Source organism: Symphodus melops, assembly GCF_947650265.1.
Source record: "Symphodus melops genome assembly, chromosome: 19".
Lineage (NCBI taxonomy): Eukaryota > Metazoa > Chordata > Actinopteri > Labriformes > Labridae > Symphodus > Symphodus melops.
Window position 1 is genome coordinate 3,462,848 of NC_136709.1, and position 17,361 is coordinate 3,480,208.

General features: G+C 42.0%; 2 protein-coding genes across 2 annotated transcripts in view; both read right to left on the reverse strand.

Moving 5' to 3' along the window:
* The window catches only part of LOC306840547 (interferon-inducible GTPase 5-like), a 101,997-nt gene that overhangs the window by 51,281 nt on the left and 33,355 nt on the right, over positions 1-17,361 (reverse strand). The gene's annotated exons all lie outside the window — the stretch shown is intronic.
* LOC306840543 (uncharacterized protein) lies at positions 13,963-16,715 on the reverse strand. Its single transcript, XM_079369907.1, has 4 exons — positions 16,422-16,715; positions 15,634-15,978; positions 14,626-15,312; positions 13,963-14,378 (listed from the first exon to the last, which is right to left on the reverse strand). Exons 1-4 carry the CDS (start codon positions 16,437-16,439, stop codon positions 14,232-14,234), a joined length of 1,197 nt encoding a protein of 398 aa, XP_079226033.1. The 5' UTR covers positions 16,440-16,715; the 3' UTR covers positions 13,963-14,231.

The window sequence follows — 17,361 nt, forward strand, 5'->3', positions numbered from 1 at the left end:
AGCTGAATAAGACATTTCTTTAGGTTGTTGTCTGAATGTCTCTTAAATAACGGTATGCTTTAAAATACATGTTCTGTTTTCTTGTCTATTTCAAATTGTTCCATAGTTTACTAAAAACATCATGCAGTGATGAAGAATTATAACAAAAAATAGTTCAATCAGGAGAGACAAGTGATATTAAGAATGAATTTATTACAATGAAAAAGTGATTGACAGAATAAGATTGACAGAATGTTTTGGCGCTTGGACTCTATGGGGTGGAGATGCGATTTTTGTGATGAAGTCCTGCTCGTCATTAGGATAGATCCCCCCATGGAGTCCAGACCCTGGTGGTGGAGGACTGATGATTTGATGAGACCGGATGGGGAAAGATTGATGGGAGTTGCCTCTGCTCCTGAAGATGGCGGTGATGGGGAGGTGGAGGGGCGCACAAAGCCAGCTTGAAAGAACTAGGGAAGAAAAAGGATCATATTTAAAAGGAGAGCTGAACGATGATAGGCCGAAAACGAAGGAGGAACGCTGCGCTATTGGTTAGATGAGGTCCGGTGACAGACAGCTGATTAACCTGCGGACAGCCCAAACTGACAGCTCGAGAATGACAGCGGAAATGAGATAGCGTGAAAAAGGGTGACTGAGAAACCTGATTGTGGATCACTTAAAGTCTTCCTTACTGAACTTTCGCTAAGCTTCATTTCAATCAGGAGAGACAAGTGATATTAAGAATGAATTTATTACAATGAAAAAGTGATTGACAGAATAAGATTGACAGAATGTTTTGGCGCTTGGACTCTATGGGGTGGAGATGCGATTTTTGTGATGAAGTCCTGCTCGTCATTAGGATAGATCCCCCCAAAAGAAAAGGGGGCAGACCCCTTAAAGTAGCACAGCCCATAGAGTCCCCCAAAAGAAAAGTTTTACTTACTGAACATGATGAATCGGTCAAAATGAAATAATTGACTTAATCTGCTGAATGAATGAAAACATGACAGTTAAAACAAGCTTTTACATAAATGCCCTCTGGCAACGTAACACGCTCGCTGCTTATTAAATAATTATTACACCAGTCAAACATAAACATGATCCCTTGGCTTCTGCCTGTAAAAGAACAAGACAATAATTTAAACACTTATGCAGAAGAACATTATCAGCTGAACAGTTACTCTCCGTGAATTATGAGTTACTGGACGAGAGAATGCTTGAAATAATGGTGATTATTGAAAGGCTGCTTACCATTTTGCTTGCATTGGGATGCATTGCCAACGTTATGGCTGTGACTGATGCTGATGCCAACGTTATGGCTGTGACTGATGCTGATGCCAACGTTATGGCTGTGACTGATGCTGTTGCCAACGTTATGGCTGTGACTGATGCTGTTGCCAACGTTATGGCTGTGACTGATGCTGATGCCAACGTTATGGCTGTGACTGATGCTGATGCCAACGTTATGGCTGTGACTGATGCTGATGCCAACGTTATGGCCGTGACTGATGATGCTGATGCCAACGTTATGGCCGTGACTGATGATGCTGATGCCAACGTTATGGCCGTGACTGATGATGCTGATGCCAACGTTATGGCTGTGACTGATGATGATGAGGCCAACGTTATGGCTGTGACTGATGATGATGAGGCCAACGTTATGGCTGTGATTGATGATGCTGATGCCAACGTTATGGCTGAGACTGATGATGATGCCAACGTTATGGCTGAGACTGATGTGACTGATGATGATGCCAACGTTATGGCTGTGACTGATGTGACTGATGCTGATGCCAACGTTATGGCTGTGACTGATGATGATGCCAACGTTATGGCTGTGACTGATGCTGATGCCAACGTTATGGCTGTGACTGATGCTGTTGCCAACGTTATGGCTGTGACTGATGCTGTTGCCAACGTTATGGCTGTGACTGATGCTGATGTGACTGATGCTGATGTGACTGATGCTGTTGGCAACGTTATGGCTGTGACTGATGCTGTTGCCAACGTTATGGCTGTGACTGATGCTGATGTGACTGATGCTGATGTGACTGATGCTGTTGCCAACGTTATGGCTGTGACTAATGCTGATGCCAACGTTATGGCTGTGACTGATGTGACTGATGCTAATGTTATGGCTATGACTGATGCTGTTGCCAACGTTATGGCTGTGACTGATGCTGTTGCCAACGTTATGGCTGTGACTGATGTGACTGATGCTGTTGCCAACGTTATGGCTGTGACTGATGCTGATGTGACTGATGCTGATGTGACTGATGCTGATGCCAACGTTATGGCTGTGACTGATGCTGATGTGACTGATGCTGATGTGACTGATGCTGTTGCCAACGTTATGGCTGTGACTGATGTGACTGATGCTGTTGCCAACGTTATGGCTGTGACTGATGCTGATGTGACTGATGCTGATGTGACCGATGCTGTTGCCAACGTTATGGCTGTGACTGATGCTGATGCCAACGTTATGGCTGTGACTGATGCTGATGCCAACGTTATGGCTGTGACTGATGATGCTGATGCCAACGTTATGGCTGTGACTGATGCTGATGCCAACGTTATGGCTGTGACTGATGCTGATGCCAACGTTATGGCTGTGACTGATGATGCTGATGCCAACGTTATGGCTGTGACTGATGATGCTGATGCCAACGTTATGGCTGTGACTGATGCTGATGCCAACGTTATGGCTGTGATTGATGATGCTGATGCCGACGTTATGGCTGTGACTAATGCTGATGCCAACGTTATGGCTTTGACTGATGCTGATGCCAACGTTATGGCTGTGACTGATGCTGATGCCAACGTTATGGCTGTGACTGATGCTGATGCCAACGTTATGGCTATGACTGATGATGCCAACGTTATGGCTGTGACTGATGATGCCAACGTTATGGCTGTGACTGATGATGATGCCAACGTTATGGCTGTGACTGATGCTGATGCCAACGTTATGGCTGTGACTGATGATGCCCCAGCTTCTAGTGATTCACTGCAAAGATAAATAAAAGCAAAAATTAGACCTTTTATGACAGAAAAAAGAAAACGCAACGGTTGGTTAGAAATAGTTAAGCCCCTCAACATTTGATCTGATAAAGATGATTTGCCAATGAAAATATCTAGCATTGAGATTTCCAACAGAATCCACTATGCCCATTTTAAAGATGCTTGACACAGAGGAATTACACCAGTGAGCCAAGCACTAAGATTATGCTTGTGAAAGATGTTACTACGGAGACCTCTATACCCATTGAATAAGCTATACCACGTAATATACTTGTGAAAGGAGATTTGCCACCGATATGGCTGATAAAGATGCAATGCCAAATATATGGCTGTGACTAATGCTTTGCCAATACTATCGCTGTGACTGATGCTTTGTTAACAATAAGGCTGTGACTGATGCATTGAATTTGCGGAGGACTTGATGCTGCTGCTTGTTTAAGGGATTGCCATGCCTTCCTTGAACGTAGATGTAACCCCAGCTTATAGTGAATCACTGCAAAGACAAATAACAGCAAAATTAGACCTTTTATGACAGAAACAGAAAACACAACAGTAAGTTAGAAATAGTTAAAACACTAAACATCCATCCATTTTCTGCCTCTTATCCGGGCCGGGTCGTGGGGCAGCAGTCTAAGCAGAGACGCCCAGACTTTCCTCACCCCAGAAACCTCCTCCAGCTCTTCCGGTGGGACCCCGAGGCATTCCCAAGCCAGCCCAGAGACAGTCTCTCCAGCATGTCCTGGGTCTACCCCGAGGCCTCCTCCCGGAGGGACATGCCCGGAACACTTCCCTAGGGAGGCGTCCAGGGGGCATTCGGACCAGATGCCCGAACCACCTCAACTGACTCCTCTCGATGTGAAGGAGTAGCGACTCTACTCTGTTGTGGAATTTTTTCCATTACCAAAGAGTGAAAATAAAGAGTGAGAAGATCTATTCAAAAAGGAACCCCAAGATCGATCTGGTCTCAGTGAACATTTATTCGAAGGCAAGATAAGCGTTCGAAGACCCCTCTCTCACACGGTGAGGAGAGAAAGAGGCCCAGAGAAAAAGGCAAACATGAAAACTTATACATTTCCATCACATTACACAGATCACTCCCCCATCACGCCACATAGAGCCACTGCCCACCTGGCAGGGCACCATCTATCCCCTAGTGTGAGAAAAGAGACTACATGACTATTTACCATCTCCCAAGGCTGAGAAGGAGATGGAGTCCAGTGAGAAAGAGCCTGGGTGACTCCTCCCACATGTACAGAATGTGAGAAACAGAGTAAAGGGAACAAAATGATGGGAAACAAAACACCCAATATGCTGTGCATGTAGTGTTCTAAGACATTTCAGATACATTTTATATGACAGATTCTGTGAGACCTTCGTACAACACATATTGTACACATGGAGTAAAACTTTCCATAACAACTCCAAGCTCCTCCATGGGACCAAGCTCCTCACCCTATCTCCAAGGGTGCGCCCAGCCACCCTACGCGACTAAACCTTTGATCTGATTTTTCTTTCTTTTTTTTTTTTTTTTGCCGACTGAAAGATATCTAGCGTTGAGATTTCCGACAAAATCCACTATGCCCATTTAAAGATGCTTTGCCACAGAAGAATTACACCTGTGAGCCGAGCATTGAGATAATGCTTGTGAGAGATTTTACACAGAGCCCACTTTACCCATTAAATAAGCGATACCACATAAATATACTTGTGAAAGGTGATTTGCCAACGATATGGCTGATATTGATGATTTACCAATGATATGGCTGTGACTGATGCTTTGTTAACGCTATTAAATTTGCGGACTAGATGCTGCTGCTCGTTTTAAGGGCCTGCCATGCTTTCCTTTAACATAAATGAAACCCAACTTATAGTGATTCACTGCAAAGATTAATAAGCAAAATGAGACCTTTTATGACAGAAAAAAGAAAAACATGGTTAGAATAATTAAACCACTAAACATTTGATACTTAAGATCCTTCTTGTATTTAAGTGTGTAGTACAAATATCCTAAATTCAGAATATTTGATTAAAACGAGAAATAACAAAGTTTTCAAAAGCAAACAAATGGTAGAATTTTGAAGACCACTGCCACCAGGTATTTGGGTTAGACAAGGTTTAAGAGAACTTTGCGCTCGATGATAGAAGTTGATTCTGGACGCACAGGAGAGGAAAATGCTGAATTGCTTGTTTTCTATTCTGAATGAAATTGCTTGAATAGTGCGATGGATTAGAACATCTTTTCCAACAGAGTCCTCTATGCCCTGTAAATATCAGTTCCCGCTGAAAGAGATATGCCTGTGAAATGCGTTTCCCGCATGTAGATTGCTTGTGTTGAGATGAGTTGCCGACAAGGTTGCTTGCTCTGAGATGCGATTCTTGATTTAGAATTTGCTAAACCAGTTTGCTTGTGTTGCAAGCAGAAACAGCTTGCGTTAATTATTTCAGAATAATTTCATTTATGTAATTGAGCAACTTTTTTTTTTTTTTTTTTTTTTTTTTTTTGCAATTGTGAAATTCGGTAACCTCCGATCACCAGGTATTTGCATTGGCTTGCCATGAGTTGTCGAGATCTTTGAGTTTTAATGGTATCAGTTATTTCAGGACATACAGAGGTAACTGCAGAAACCTGAATGGCTCAATTGTGGAGACAAGCCTTACATTGCTGCAGCAGTTGCTTCACCTATTGAAATTAATGACCTGAATAATGCTTTTTACTACTTGATGATGAGTGAACCGAGATTTTTTACATGGGATTAATATTTTCTATGCTTTGATATGAAATTAAATGAACTATAGTGATTGAACTTCATTTCCGGTTTTATTTTGAAAGGTTGATACTCTATTTCCGGTAGTTCCTGAATGCCATTTACACGTAACTTTGTAAACAAGAAATAGCCATGCTGGATGACTTTAGCATTTTTTCAAAGAGCAGTGCGTGATTATTCTGATTTGAGATAACAGAACAACATCATGTGATCGACGTTACGATCTGAATTACCGGGAATTAGCCGGTGGAGGAGTAATATTTTCCGGATTTGAAAACACGAGAGCTGCGTCCCACCTGAAGAATACCTGCAGGTTGAGGACGACTTCCTACCAGTGAGAGGCTGCTGCGTTCTTGTTTGCCGGCTAGCTGACTTGTATTTATCAGAAGAAAATGATGAGCAGAGACCGGAGTGTTTGAAAGTAAAGGCAAAAGCTGAATAAGACATTTCTTTAGGTTGTTGTCTGAATGTCTCTTAAATAACGGTATGCTTTAATATACATGTTCTGTTTTCTTGTTTATTTCAAATTGTTCCATAGTTTACTAAAAACATCATGCAGTGATGAAGAATTATAACAAAAAATAGTTAATTAAATTAAAACCAGATGTAGACTATTTTTGCAGTATACTTCTATATGAGTAGACCAAGTGGGGCAATATATAAATCCTGTTTTTCATCCTTAAATAACTCATTTAAAACATATTTCACAGAAAAAGGAGCACTTGATACCACCAGCAATGTGATGCAGTTAGGAGGAGAGATAGGCTTAATAAAAGAAGGCGAAAAGATCGCTTCTGTTCCCCCCACACACGTTAACCTGTTTCTGTGACCGAAAAATGAATGACAATAATTTTTAACAAAGAGAAACCCCATGATTAAATACTGAACATTCACAGCCTCTGCATTCTAAAGAATTGCAACATTGACATTTGTCTTCCTATTTCCCTCTGTTCGCCAACATTACATTTTAAACAGGGCATTTCCTTTTTCTCGGGTTACACGTGTCTCCAGTGCACTCCTTTTACAAAGGCACTTATGTCCGACACCACAGCACTGGTGCGCAATGGTCCTATTGGTGCGCCTGAGAGGCGTGCCACAGCTCGCACCTCCTTCGCAATGTAAAACAATTCATTGAAAAAATTAAGGGAAGAAAAGAGAGGCACATTTTAATGCTGTGGTCTTTTGATAAGCCAAATGTTATTTTTGTTATATTCAGATTTATCTGCTATAACTCGAAAATACTGGACTTCTGTCTCTCCCACTAATACCAATTTTGCGCTTGCAGTCGTCCTGCTTTCAGTCCAAACTCTCTGTGATGTAAACCAGTAGAACGAGCAAAAGCCTGTCTGAAATACTACCGCCTCCACAAGGTTTGCACCTGTTATCATTCATGCAAATTTTCTTAGGAGAAAACGCCCACAAACCAAATGTGCAATCTTTTGGAGTGAAGCCACAATTTAGTAGGCAACTCTTTAATTGGGATCTTAGTAAATCAGGCCCTAAGACTGTTGTAGGTAAAAGCAAAAGAGAGGCCCATTGCTGCTGGGATTCAAATAATGGAATGAATATGGCCACCTCCTCTGCTAACAGTAAGGCAGCTGTGAAGCTAATTTGAGTTAACAACTTCAGTAAAAGTGTAGAAGTTACTTCTACTGATATGATATGATGACTTCTATCAATTCCTCATAAGGAACTCCTGTGTAGTTGGCCATTCTCTTCAGTGATTGGATGTCAAGACCAAACCCAAAAACATATTGTTTGACAACACGGACCAGCAAGGCAAGATCAACAGCTGTAGAAAGCCCTGGAACTGGCACACCTGCTACAGCTGCAGATAGAGTAGCCCAGTATTTGACTTTAGCTAGGAAAGCCTTTTTCTGTTCTGTGATCATTTCCAGACTGATATTGGGCATGGCAAGTATCCCTCCTGAGTTCAGGAAGATCTTGCTTCAGCGTGAGGGAAACAGAGGGAAACCATACAGTGTCAGGTCAAAGCTGGACACCAAGAAGACCTGAGGAGACTGGAGACCACTCTTTACAAACTCGCTGATGTTCATAATCTGTTTAAATGTCTGATGCTCCGTTTAGCATCTTTTTAATGTCCGTCTTTTCTCTGGTATCAAACTCTGCTCTTGTTGAGAAGTTTCTCTGAAGTCTGATCCTGTGCAGCGTCCAATCAATGAGTGATATACGAGAAGGGGGCATGTCTGTCAGTGAAAAGACTTCTGTGAAGTCAGCTCTCGTGTCTCTTCGCTCCTCGATCCTCTCTCCTCCGTTCGTTGTAAGAGCTTTGTTTGGAACGATCCTCAACATTACAACTCTGGAACAACTGTGAGAAATTAACTAGACTTCCAGGAGACAGCAAATGTTCTGAAGAATGAAGGTGAAAGAAAGCCACAGGAGGGCATCCTCTTTCTCAGACAACACCATACAAAATGTAAATGTAATTTGATTATCACAGAGTCACTGTCTCCAGAGGACAGGATACAGTAGACTTCAAACAACCATTGTAATGTAAAGATCACCATTTGTAAACTGTAAGGCCACCTCCCATATCTCTCTGTATTGCATAAAAGGATTTGTAATGTGAAAGTTCGGGAGAAGATGCTCTGGCCTCTTCTCCGTGCTGCACATATTAAAGTGATCTGACTTAAAACAGCAGTTGCTAACAAGTGGCTAAATGAGACTACAGTGGTTGTCAGAAACATTAAAGTCATCACGTCAGGAAATCTCCCACTAGTCTACCTCACAGCCTCTGGTCATGTTTTTCAGCGCTCTTGCAAATATTAGGTTAATGATAGTTCCCTTTTAATATAACATTAGCTTTTTATTTCTATCTCTTCAGACTTCAAATAAATGGTGTTCATCTGTAAAGATGTTCCTGCTGAACAAAATGCTTACGCATCAGAAAATTGTTTAACACAGAGCTTATTATCAGCAATCATCTAAAATCCAAAAGCTACTTCTAGTTCACGAACAAAAATACACGATCACTTTTCCTGTCTATTTCGGGGTGCTATAGTTAAGAGTCTTAAGACTCTTCTTGTTCCCTCCAAAATAACTTCTAGTCAGCCTATGAAAAGGGGATTACAGGCCTAATTCCTATGTTCAGCCATGGCCAGAATCCAACAAAAACAAGAAGAAAACTCACACTGACTCATGAAAGTCATCTACTTCTCAAAGTGTGAACCTGTGGTCTGGGGCTTTGTAGTGAGCTTTGTTTCTTGGCTATGTTTGAATGTTTTAGTGTTTGTGGGTATTTGTGTTTTGGAGTAGTCTGTGTGTAGCTTTGTTCGTGTGTGTGGTTGTGAGTCTGTGTGTGTTCAATACTAAGCAATACTACTAAAACTAATTAAAACACAATGGTGACATGAAAGAGCAACAGAGCTGCACCACAAAAAGGTGCACAAAGTGCATTCAAGTGTAAAAACAAGATTAAAAGCAGTACTACTCAAACATAATTAAAACACAATGATAAAATAAAAATGAAAGTGCAACAGTCCAAGTAGTGGCTATGTTTGAAATGTGAGCCTGAATAAATGGGTTTTCAACTTTGACCTAAAAGTTGTGAGCTCAGTGGCAGATTGGATATGAGCTGGGAGAGCGATCCACAGTTTAGGGCCTAAAACAGCAAAAGACCGCCCCCCCATGGCCTTGTCCTTGGACCTAGGGATGACCAAGGTGGTGAGATCTGCAGCGCGCAGATTCCTGACTGGGTTATACGGGGTTAAAAGTTCACTGAGGTAGGCTCATGGGGCCAAGCCATGAATGGCTTTAAACACAAATAAAAGGACTTTGAAGTCTACCCTGTACCACACCAGGAGCCAGTGAAGGGAACAGAGGACTGGTGTGATGTGAGTGTTTGGATGTGCCTGAGAGAAGGCGTGCTGCTGCATTCTGTACCTTTTGGAGGAGAGAGTGGTTGAGCCCAGCGTAAAGGGCATTGCAGTAGTCTATCCGCGAGCTGATGAAGGCGTGAGTGGCCTTTTCGAGGTCAGCTCGGGACAAGAATGGTTTGACCTTGGCAAGGAGCCTTAGGTGGAAAAACTCAACTTTACCACTGCACTGATTTGTTTGTCATATGTCAGTCTATTGTCTAACATAACACCCAGGTTTCTCACAGAGAGAGCAAATTGAGGCGTTACAGGGTCAAAACAGAGTGAATTTTGTGGTGAGTCAAGGCTGAACAGAATATACTGCGTTGTCCCTTCATTTAAATGAAACAAGTTCTGTGCAAGCCATTCTTTGATGTCCCGAAGACAGTTTTGAAGAGGTTCCAGTGCAGAACGGTTGCTCAGGATTACTGAAAGGTAGATCTGAAGGTCGTCGGTGTAGAAATGGAACTGGATGTTATGTCTGGTGATGAGTTGTCCAAGTGGCAGCATGGACAGTGCAAACAGAATAGGCCCCAGATTGGAACCTTGGGGTACTCCAGTTGACAGAGGGGTAGATGACGATGACAAGTCTTTTAGCATTACTGAGAAAGTCCTGTTTGTGAGATATGATGAAAACCATGTGAGCACCTCCCCCTGGAGGCCGACAGTGTGTTGAAGTCGGGAGATGAGAATGGCATGATCCACGGTGTCAAATACAGCAATCAGCAGTAGCACCAGAACCACTGAGCTTTTCTTGTCCATAGCCACAAGAACGTCATTATGGACCCTCAACAATGCAGACTCGGTGCCGTGTCTGGACCTTAAACCGGACTGGAATTTCTCAGCAATGGCGTGCAGTTGGAGGTGGGCCTGAAAAAAACAAGTTTCTCCATCAGCTTGGACAGAAAAAGGAGGTGAGATATTGAGCGAAAGTTGGACAGCATGGATGGATCAAGGTTAGGCTTCTTGAGGAGTGGTCGGACAATGGCATCTTTGAGGGCAATGGGCACAACGCTCAAACTCAGACAGCTGTTAATGAAGAGGACGAGGCAGGAACCTAAGGTGTCAATAGCTTCCTTCATAATTCTGGCAGGGGCCGTGTCAAGAGGGCAGGTGGCAGAATTCATCTCCTGGACCGCTTTCTTAAGGTCCTCAAGAGCAACTGGCGCAAAAATTCTCAAAGACACACTGCAAAATTGGGAAGGACAAACATCAGAAGGGGTATCTGGTATGGACTTTCTGGCTGAGGAAACCTTTTCCATGAAATACTGTTTAAATGCATTGCAAGTATGCACCGATACGTCCTGCAAAACAACAGACACAGGATTTATGATAGAGTTGATAGTGCTAAAGGTTCCAGGGCGATGGCTGTTGCCGTTGATGAGATTTGACAAGTATGTTGCTTTAGTATCCTTCACTGCTCCTAGCACATTCTTATGTTACATTTTGAGCTAACACCACATGAACAAACACAAAACTTAAACAGGGAACAGGTTTACGTGTTAGTTGTAAGGAAGAGGGTTAGGGCCATGGAAAAAGAGACGTCGGGATTCAGACTTTAATCTCTGAATGCTGGCTTTTTTTCTCAGTCAGATTTAAAGAAAACAAAAACTTTTTTCCAGTTTGCATTAAGGAGGTTGAAGTAAAGTACAGTCTTCACCGTCTAAACATTTCACTTCATACTAAACTTAAAAGGAATGCTGTGTTGAGTAAACCCCAAACATCAACTGCTCAGAAGTGCAGAGTGCCGTTATTGACAGTAACACTAAGCAGGTGAGAGGAGGTCATTCAAAGACACACTGGTACATTCCTCTGTTCCTAATCATCTTTTTCTGCCAGCTTTATCAAGTACATATTTTTTTATGTAAAGGGATGCCTCTCCCATTTGCATGTTAGCTTTGAATCATTAAAAACCTGGTAGTATTTTTAAATGGTTGTACACCCTGCCATCATTTTCTCCTGAGAAAGTAAAGCTCTGTATTTGTCTGAAAAGAAGCCTCTGATGACACTTAAATCGTCATTTTGCATCATGGGAGGCTGCTGTGGTGAAAGGGAGTGAAACTACATTAACAGTTTTGACTTAACCTAGCCTGTATTTAGACAACGAACTCTGTATTATATAAACAGATAGTTATGTGTCAGGATACTGAAAATGATTGATTAGAATCTAAATGATGAACCTTTGTGAAGATAAATAAGTGTGAATGTAAAACGGCCTCCCTCTTCATCAGACTGTCATCCTCATCATCTTCAGACATTCAAACAGAACATGAAGGATGTATTGATTTGATAGAAGTTATAGAGCTTCATATTTGGTTGTTAATCTTCACGTCAGACTCTTTTTAATCCCAGCTCATCACAGACCGACTCTTTACAAACTCACTGATGTTCATCATCTGTTTAAATGTCCGACGCTCCGTTTAGCGTCTTTTTAATGTCCGTCTTTTCTACGGTATTAAACTCTGCTCATGTTGAGAAGTTTCACTGAAGTCTGATCCTCTGCAGCTTCCAATCAATGAGTGATATATGAGAAGGGGGCGTGTCTGTCAGTGAAAAGACTTCCGGGACCGATAGGGAAACGATCCCTATTACATCCTCTTCATCTATTTATTGACTCTGGAATCACATTTGATCTTGAGAGGTTTCGCAAGATTTCCTGTCTGATCGGGGGATGTTTGCGAGTGTTGATGTTGCACTTAATACACAAAGCGTAAATAAAGGATAGCTGAAGACCTTAATGTGTCACAGAGCACACAGCATCTCTGTGAAACTCTGCATATCAAAGGGACGAGAAGCGGTCCACTCTTCTCCACAATCAAACACAAAACTGCTCACAGAACAACTTTTCTGTGTCATTTCTTTGTGAATTGGGCCTTGAGACGGAGCAGATAATGGGCACATATGATGGAGCAACTCATGGAGCTTTTAGCTGCCACAACCTTTCTTATGGACCTATAACTAACTATGAAGGCAGCAGTAGAACAGTAACACTGTCAGGCCCTTAAAATAACTGAGCCTGCCAGAAATGAGAGCCAGTGTCGCAGCAGCATGTTGAAGCATCTACTGAAGTAAATCTAGAGCTTTTTTTAACCCATAGATCACTAATCATAGAGCTCAGTATCAAACATGTAAGCATAAGATTTCAAAGATGTTCTGTATGGTTAAGTTCAAGATTTCATCTGTCATTGTTTCTATGTACATTTGATTGTCTATATGTCAGAGTGAAGGAGCTGTAGATACAGATATCTATATTATCACAGAAAATCCCTGTGGGGCATTGATGGAAAAATCTGAATGTGAGAGGTTTGTACGTACAGCCATGTCACCCACCAATGAGGATCATAGGCCGGTTCTTCATCTTGGAGATATTGAACATTCCTGGAGCGGCAAACAGAAGAATATAACATTATAGTAACATTTCCTGTGGAAGTTTCCTCCTACCCCAGTGTGTCTGAAGTCTACCTGCATGTTGTTTCTTCTTCCTGCCTACTGCTGCTCCGATGACATGCAGAAGCTCTTCCTCTGATGATCCTGAGCGCAAGAAATCTCTCAAGGACACCTCAGAGTTCCCAAACAAACAGACCTGAATGAAGACAGACAATAAATAGCTAATATGCACAAAAACCTGTGAGACAGGCTGTAAACTTTACAGTGTAAAGGCTGCAAAGCCATCTTAGACAGAAAATGTGCCTTGGTGTAAATGTTGGCTGTATCATTGAAAAAATACACACTGGGACCTCTTGCACCAATCAAATCAGCTATTTTGTCCAATAGTCCTGCCCACTTTACTTTTATGCCAATAGATCAACTCTGATATGATCGTGACATGTTTGTCACTTCATAGTGCGAAACGATGAAGTTCCACCTCTGCTTATCAACTTTCAAATTTAGAATGAATTAAAATCAAGCACCGGACAGGTTTCAGGATGTATCCCGACGTGCTTTGAGCAGTTAACTGAGCGGTGGACTTTCGTTGGAACATACTGTAGGTTCGGTTTTGCGTTCAGGCTCCGACCTCCTCACAGTTTTAATTTACTAAAGGAGTGATTGTGTGACAGAGATTGTTTCAAGATCCATAGAAAAGGAAATTCAATTGTGATTGAAACATATAAAATAAATAATATTCCATAGTAGTGAAGGAAATGATGTAGGAGCATCAATTAACCTGTAGGAAAAGGGAGGAGGGAGGTGATAAGGGGAGGGGGAAGAGAAAACCAGGGAACAGGTGACAGAAAGAAAAAGTTCAGTGACAGGGAAAAGTTTTTCTGCGGCTGACAATCAAGTTTCATATACTGTTGGGGATTAAGGTGTTAACCTCTTAACCTCTGCAGGCATCAAACTGTTTCCTTTAAAATCTTACTCCGCCTCCATTTGGACTCAAATCATGACATCAGCTCAGAACAAACACACACTAGTTGGTGTTTGTCATATTGTAAAAACCCTTATCATAAAGTGTCAAACAACTACGTCCATGAATGTTCAAACATTATATATTTTTTTTTTAAACCATTACAGGTTTTAGAGGAGTAGAGGGCGGGGACTGGGGGGAGGGACTTTAGTAAAAGAGCAGTTGTGAAAAGATCTTTTCAGGCTAGGACTGCCGTGATCCGGCTCTTAGTTTTGGATCCATCTTTCGTGCCTGACTTCCACAAATAATCTGCACCCAGAAGGGAGACCTCTCAGCATGAGCGTATGATGACGTCCTCTCCTCTTCCTTCTCCTTCATCTTCTTCTCGTTCTTTGTGGGAAAGTCATAAAACAGAGATCAGAAATGTCATTAAACAGGTCAACACAACAGTTAATCTGAACTTTAACTTTAACATGCAGAAATATATCATTTTCACAACAGAAGTGCTCCAGGCCTGTAGGGGGCGTTAGCTACAACTGGAGTTTGATTAAATGATAATAATTCTTTATTTTTGGGCCATTGCAGCAAATTGTCTTTGTCAACAACAATTGCATTGTTTCAATAAATGCATCCTTACCTTTGAGAATATATTGCTGATGAACTTGGTAAAGCTGCTCTTGTTCTTCTGTTTTGGTTGTATCATGCTTGAAGACCACTCAGGTGAAGCCCATCTTCCCGTGCCCTCTCCTTCTGCCTTACAGTCAGATTTAGCAGCCTCATCATCTGAAAGTTTCAGTGGAGCTCGCGCGACCTTTGCATTCCTCCACCATCTGAGAGACCTCTTCTTTTTATTCATCGTGTTCTTGCATCCAGCCTGTGTCTCCTCTTCCTTGTTTGTATCCAAACTGTTCTCAGAGTGGGAGCAGGCAGAAGCTTTGAAGCTGGAGGATTCTGCCTCTTCGTCCTCTGGTTCCTCCTGAGAGAATGAACCACTTTCCTCTTCTTCAGAGGATCTTGGAGACAAACGCTGTGTCACATGGATGTGGAGCACTGTTTGGACCTTGTGAGGAGTATTATTGTCTTTTGTCTCCCCAGCAGCCTCTTGAGTCACTTTACTGAGGGCTGAGCTGACGGAGGAAGAAGAACTGCAGGAGAAAGGTCTGACACTGATCGTGGACCTTTCCTCGCTGAGGGAACAGCAGGTCATAGAGTCGGACATCTCCTCGTTGATTGATGAAACATGATGATGTGCGACATGATTGTTCTCTCGTAAATCGTCACAATTCATCTGTTGCTCTTCATCGTTCTCCATGACATTAAAAATCTGAGGGAGAAACACAAACATTGGACAACTGTAAATACACTTGTAAATAAAAAAATGTCCACCTAGTTTATAGAATTCCTCATGGTTTAGCTCCCCCTCCTCTTTCTGGCTTTATTAACTTCAGAACTGGACCTCTACAGGGACATCTTATCCCCGATTCTCCTAAATGATATCCTTTTGAAGTTGCGGCGTGTTTGAACATATTGTGAATTTTTACATATGAAACCATCTAAAAATGGATGAATACATTCTATGTGCTGGAGGCTCACAGTCCTCTTCAGTCACCTTGTTGATGGAGGTGTCACAGGATGAAGATCTTACCTCTGATCTGATGTCAGATGGGATCTCCTCAGAGACGTCTGATGCAGCAGACGACCACACAGACGTGCAGATGGATCTGCTGTGCTTGCTGAGGGAGCACAAAGACAGTGAACACAGGCTCTGGTCGTCCTCAGATGAGGAACTGTGATGGCTGCTCAGGTCTGTGTCCTCTCTGAGGTGGTCACCGTCCACCAACTGATCAGAATCATTGACAGTCTGATCAGTCATCCCCGGTGCAGGGACATTTGTCATCTCAACAGATTCTGGGAATAAGAAGAACGTAACAGAGCTGGAGATTGCCTCCATGAGCTCTGGTTCTTCGTTCAAGTGACTGAAATCAGACATCTGTCGGAGAAACACAAACATTAGAAATCTGTAAACCTATCTCAAAGAGGTGTTGAAATATTTCATTTTAAACTTGTATGTATGGTGTACAACAGTAAAGACGGTATGACAATAAATGCACAAACACCTGACTGATAAAGTGATTCTGATATAATATGGTTTGTACATCAGCTCAAACACATTCTTTGAGACACATTTTACTTGTTTAACTTGTCTGGTTTTCGTTTTATTGTTGGTGTTTCACATCAGAAATGCTTGAAGGATAAATTTGGTATATTGTTTGTTTGTACAGAAATCATGGCAGTGAAGTTTTCACTTTGTCTCTGTATGAAACTTGACGCATGAAAAATCACAATCTATCCAACAGCTGAAACTGAAACCCACTAACTAGCTACAAACATGATCGATCAATTAGTTTGAACCAGTCAGCTTCACTCTCTTACCGTTTTCTTCTCAGACATTAGTTGATAAGTAGGTTCACGTGTTTGGTTGTTGTTTTTCTCTCCTTTTCAGATCGCTTTGCTTCAGATTGGATCTTTCTGCAGAGGTGTGTTTTTCGTCTTAACAGGTTAGTGTCTCAGATGAAATGATCTCTGCTGAGCTGACTGAGGGGCTAAGAAAACTCTGCTGCTGATGACCTCACAATCCCCTCTATGACCTCACACAGTTTAGACAGAACTCTGAGAGTTCTAGTGGAACTGTGTGTGTGTGTGTGTGTGTGTGTGTGTGTGTGTGTGTGTGTGTGTGTGTGTGTGTGTGTGTGTGTGTGTGTGTGTGTGTGTGTGTGTGTGTGTGTGTGTGTGTGTGTGTGTGTGTGTGTGTGTGTGTGTGTGTGTGTGTTATTAAATAAATAAAAAACGATAGAATTGTTCTTAATTGCAGTTTTATCTTGTAATTCCTCTTGTGGTGGACACATGTTGCTCATCGCTTCACAAGATACGTGGTTATCTTAATGATCTGAAGTCAATGACCTCAATCTCGAGCTGCAAGGAAAAGACAAAACTGTGATCAATATGATCGCTCAGTTAATGCTTTCAAATGAAAAAAATAAAAATAATAATCTCTCCTCAAAGCTTCAGTGTCAACATTTGGCAAACTTCCAAAACCTAGCATGCACGTTATAGACTTAAATAGTAACTGTTTCACCTGAACTCTTCTGGAACAGAGGAGGAGATTTTGAAACTACAAGCCGACATTCAGCTGAAGTCCAGAGCTCATGGACAGTTCTGGAAGTTATTCACAGAGGAAAAGTAACCCATCTTGAGGAAAGGTGCCGCCTCCCTCACTGCATTATACAGCTCCACTTATTTATGTGAGTCAGCCTTTTCCCATTTGGAAGTGTGGTTGCGGCTTGCAATCAGCAGCTTCGGTCCGGACTATGCA

Bases quoted from the DNA above. Each gene is read 5' to 3' on its own strand.
- LOC306840543 (XM_079369907.1), bottom strand. The intron at 15,313-15,633 runs GTAAGATCTTCA...TTTCTCCCTCAG, and splicing joins CATCTGACATCAGATCAGAG to ATTTTTAATGTCATGGAGAA. The intron at 14,379-14,625 runs GTAAGGATGCAT...TTTCCCACAAAG, and splicing joins TCAGCAATATATTCTCAAAG to AACGAGAAGAAGATGAAGGA.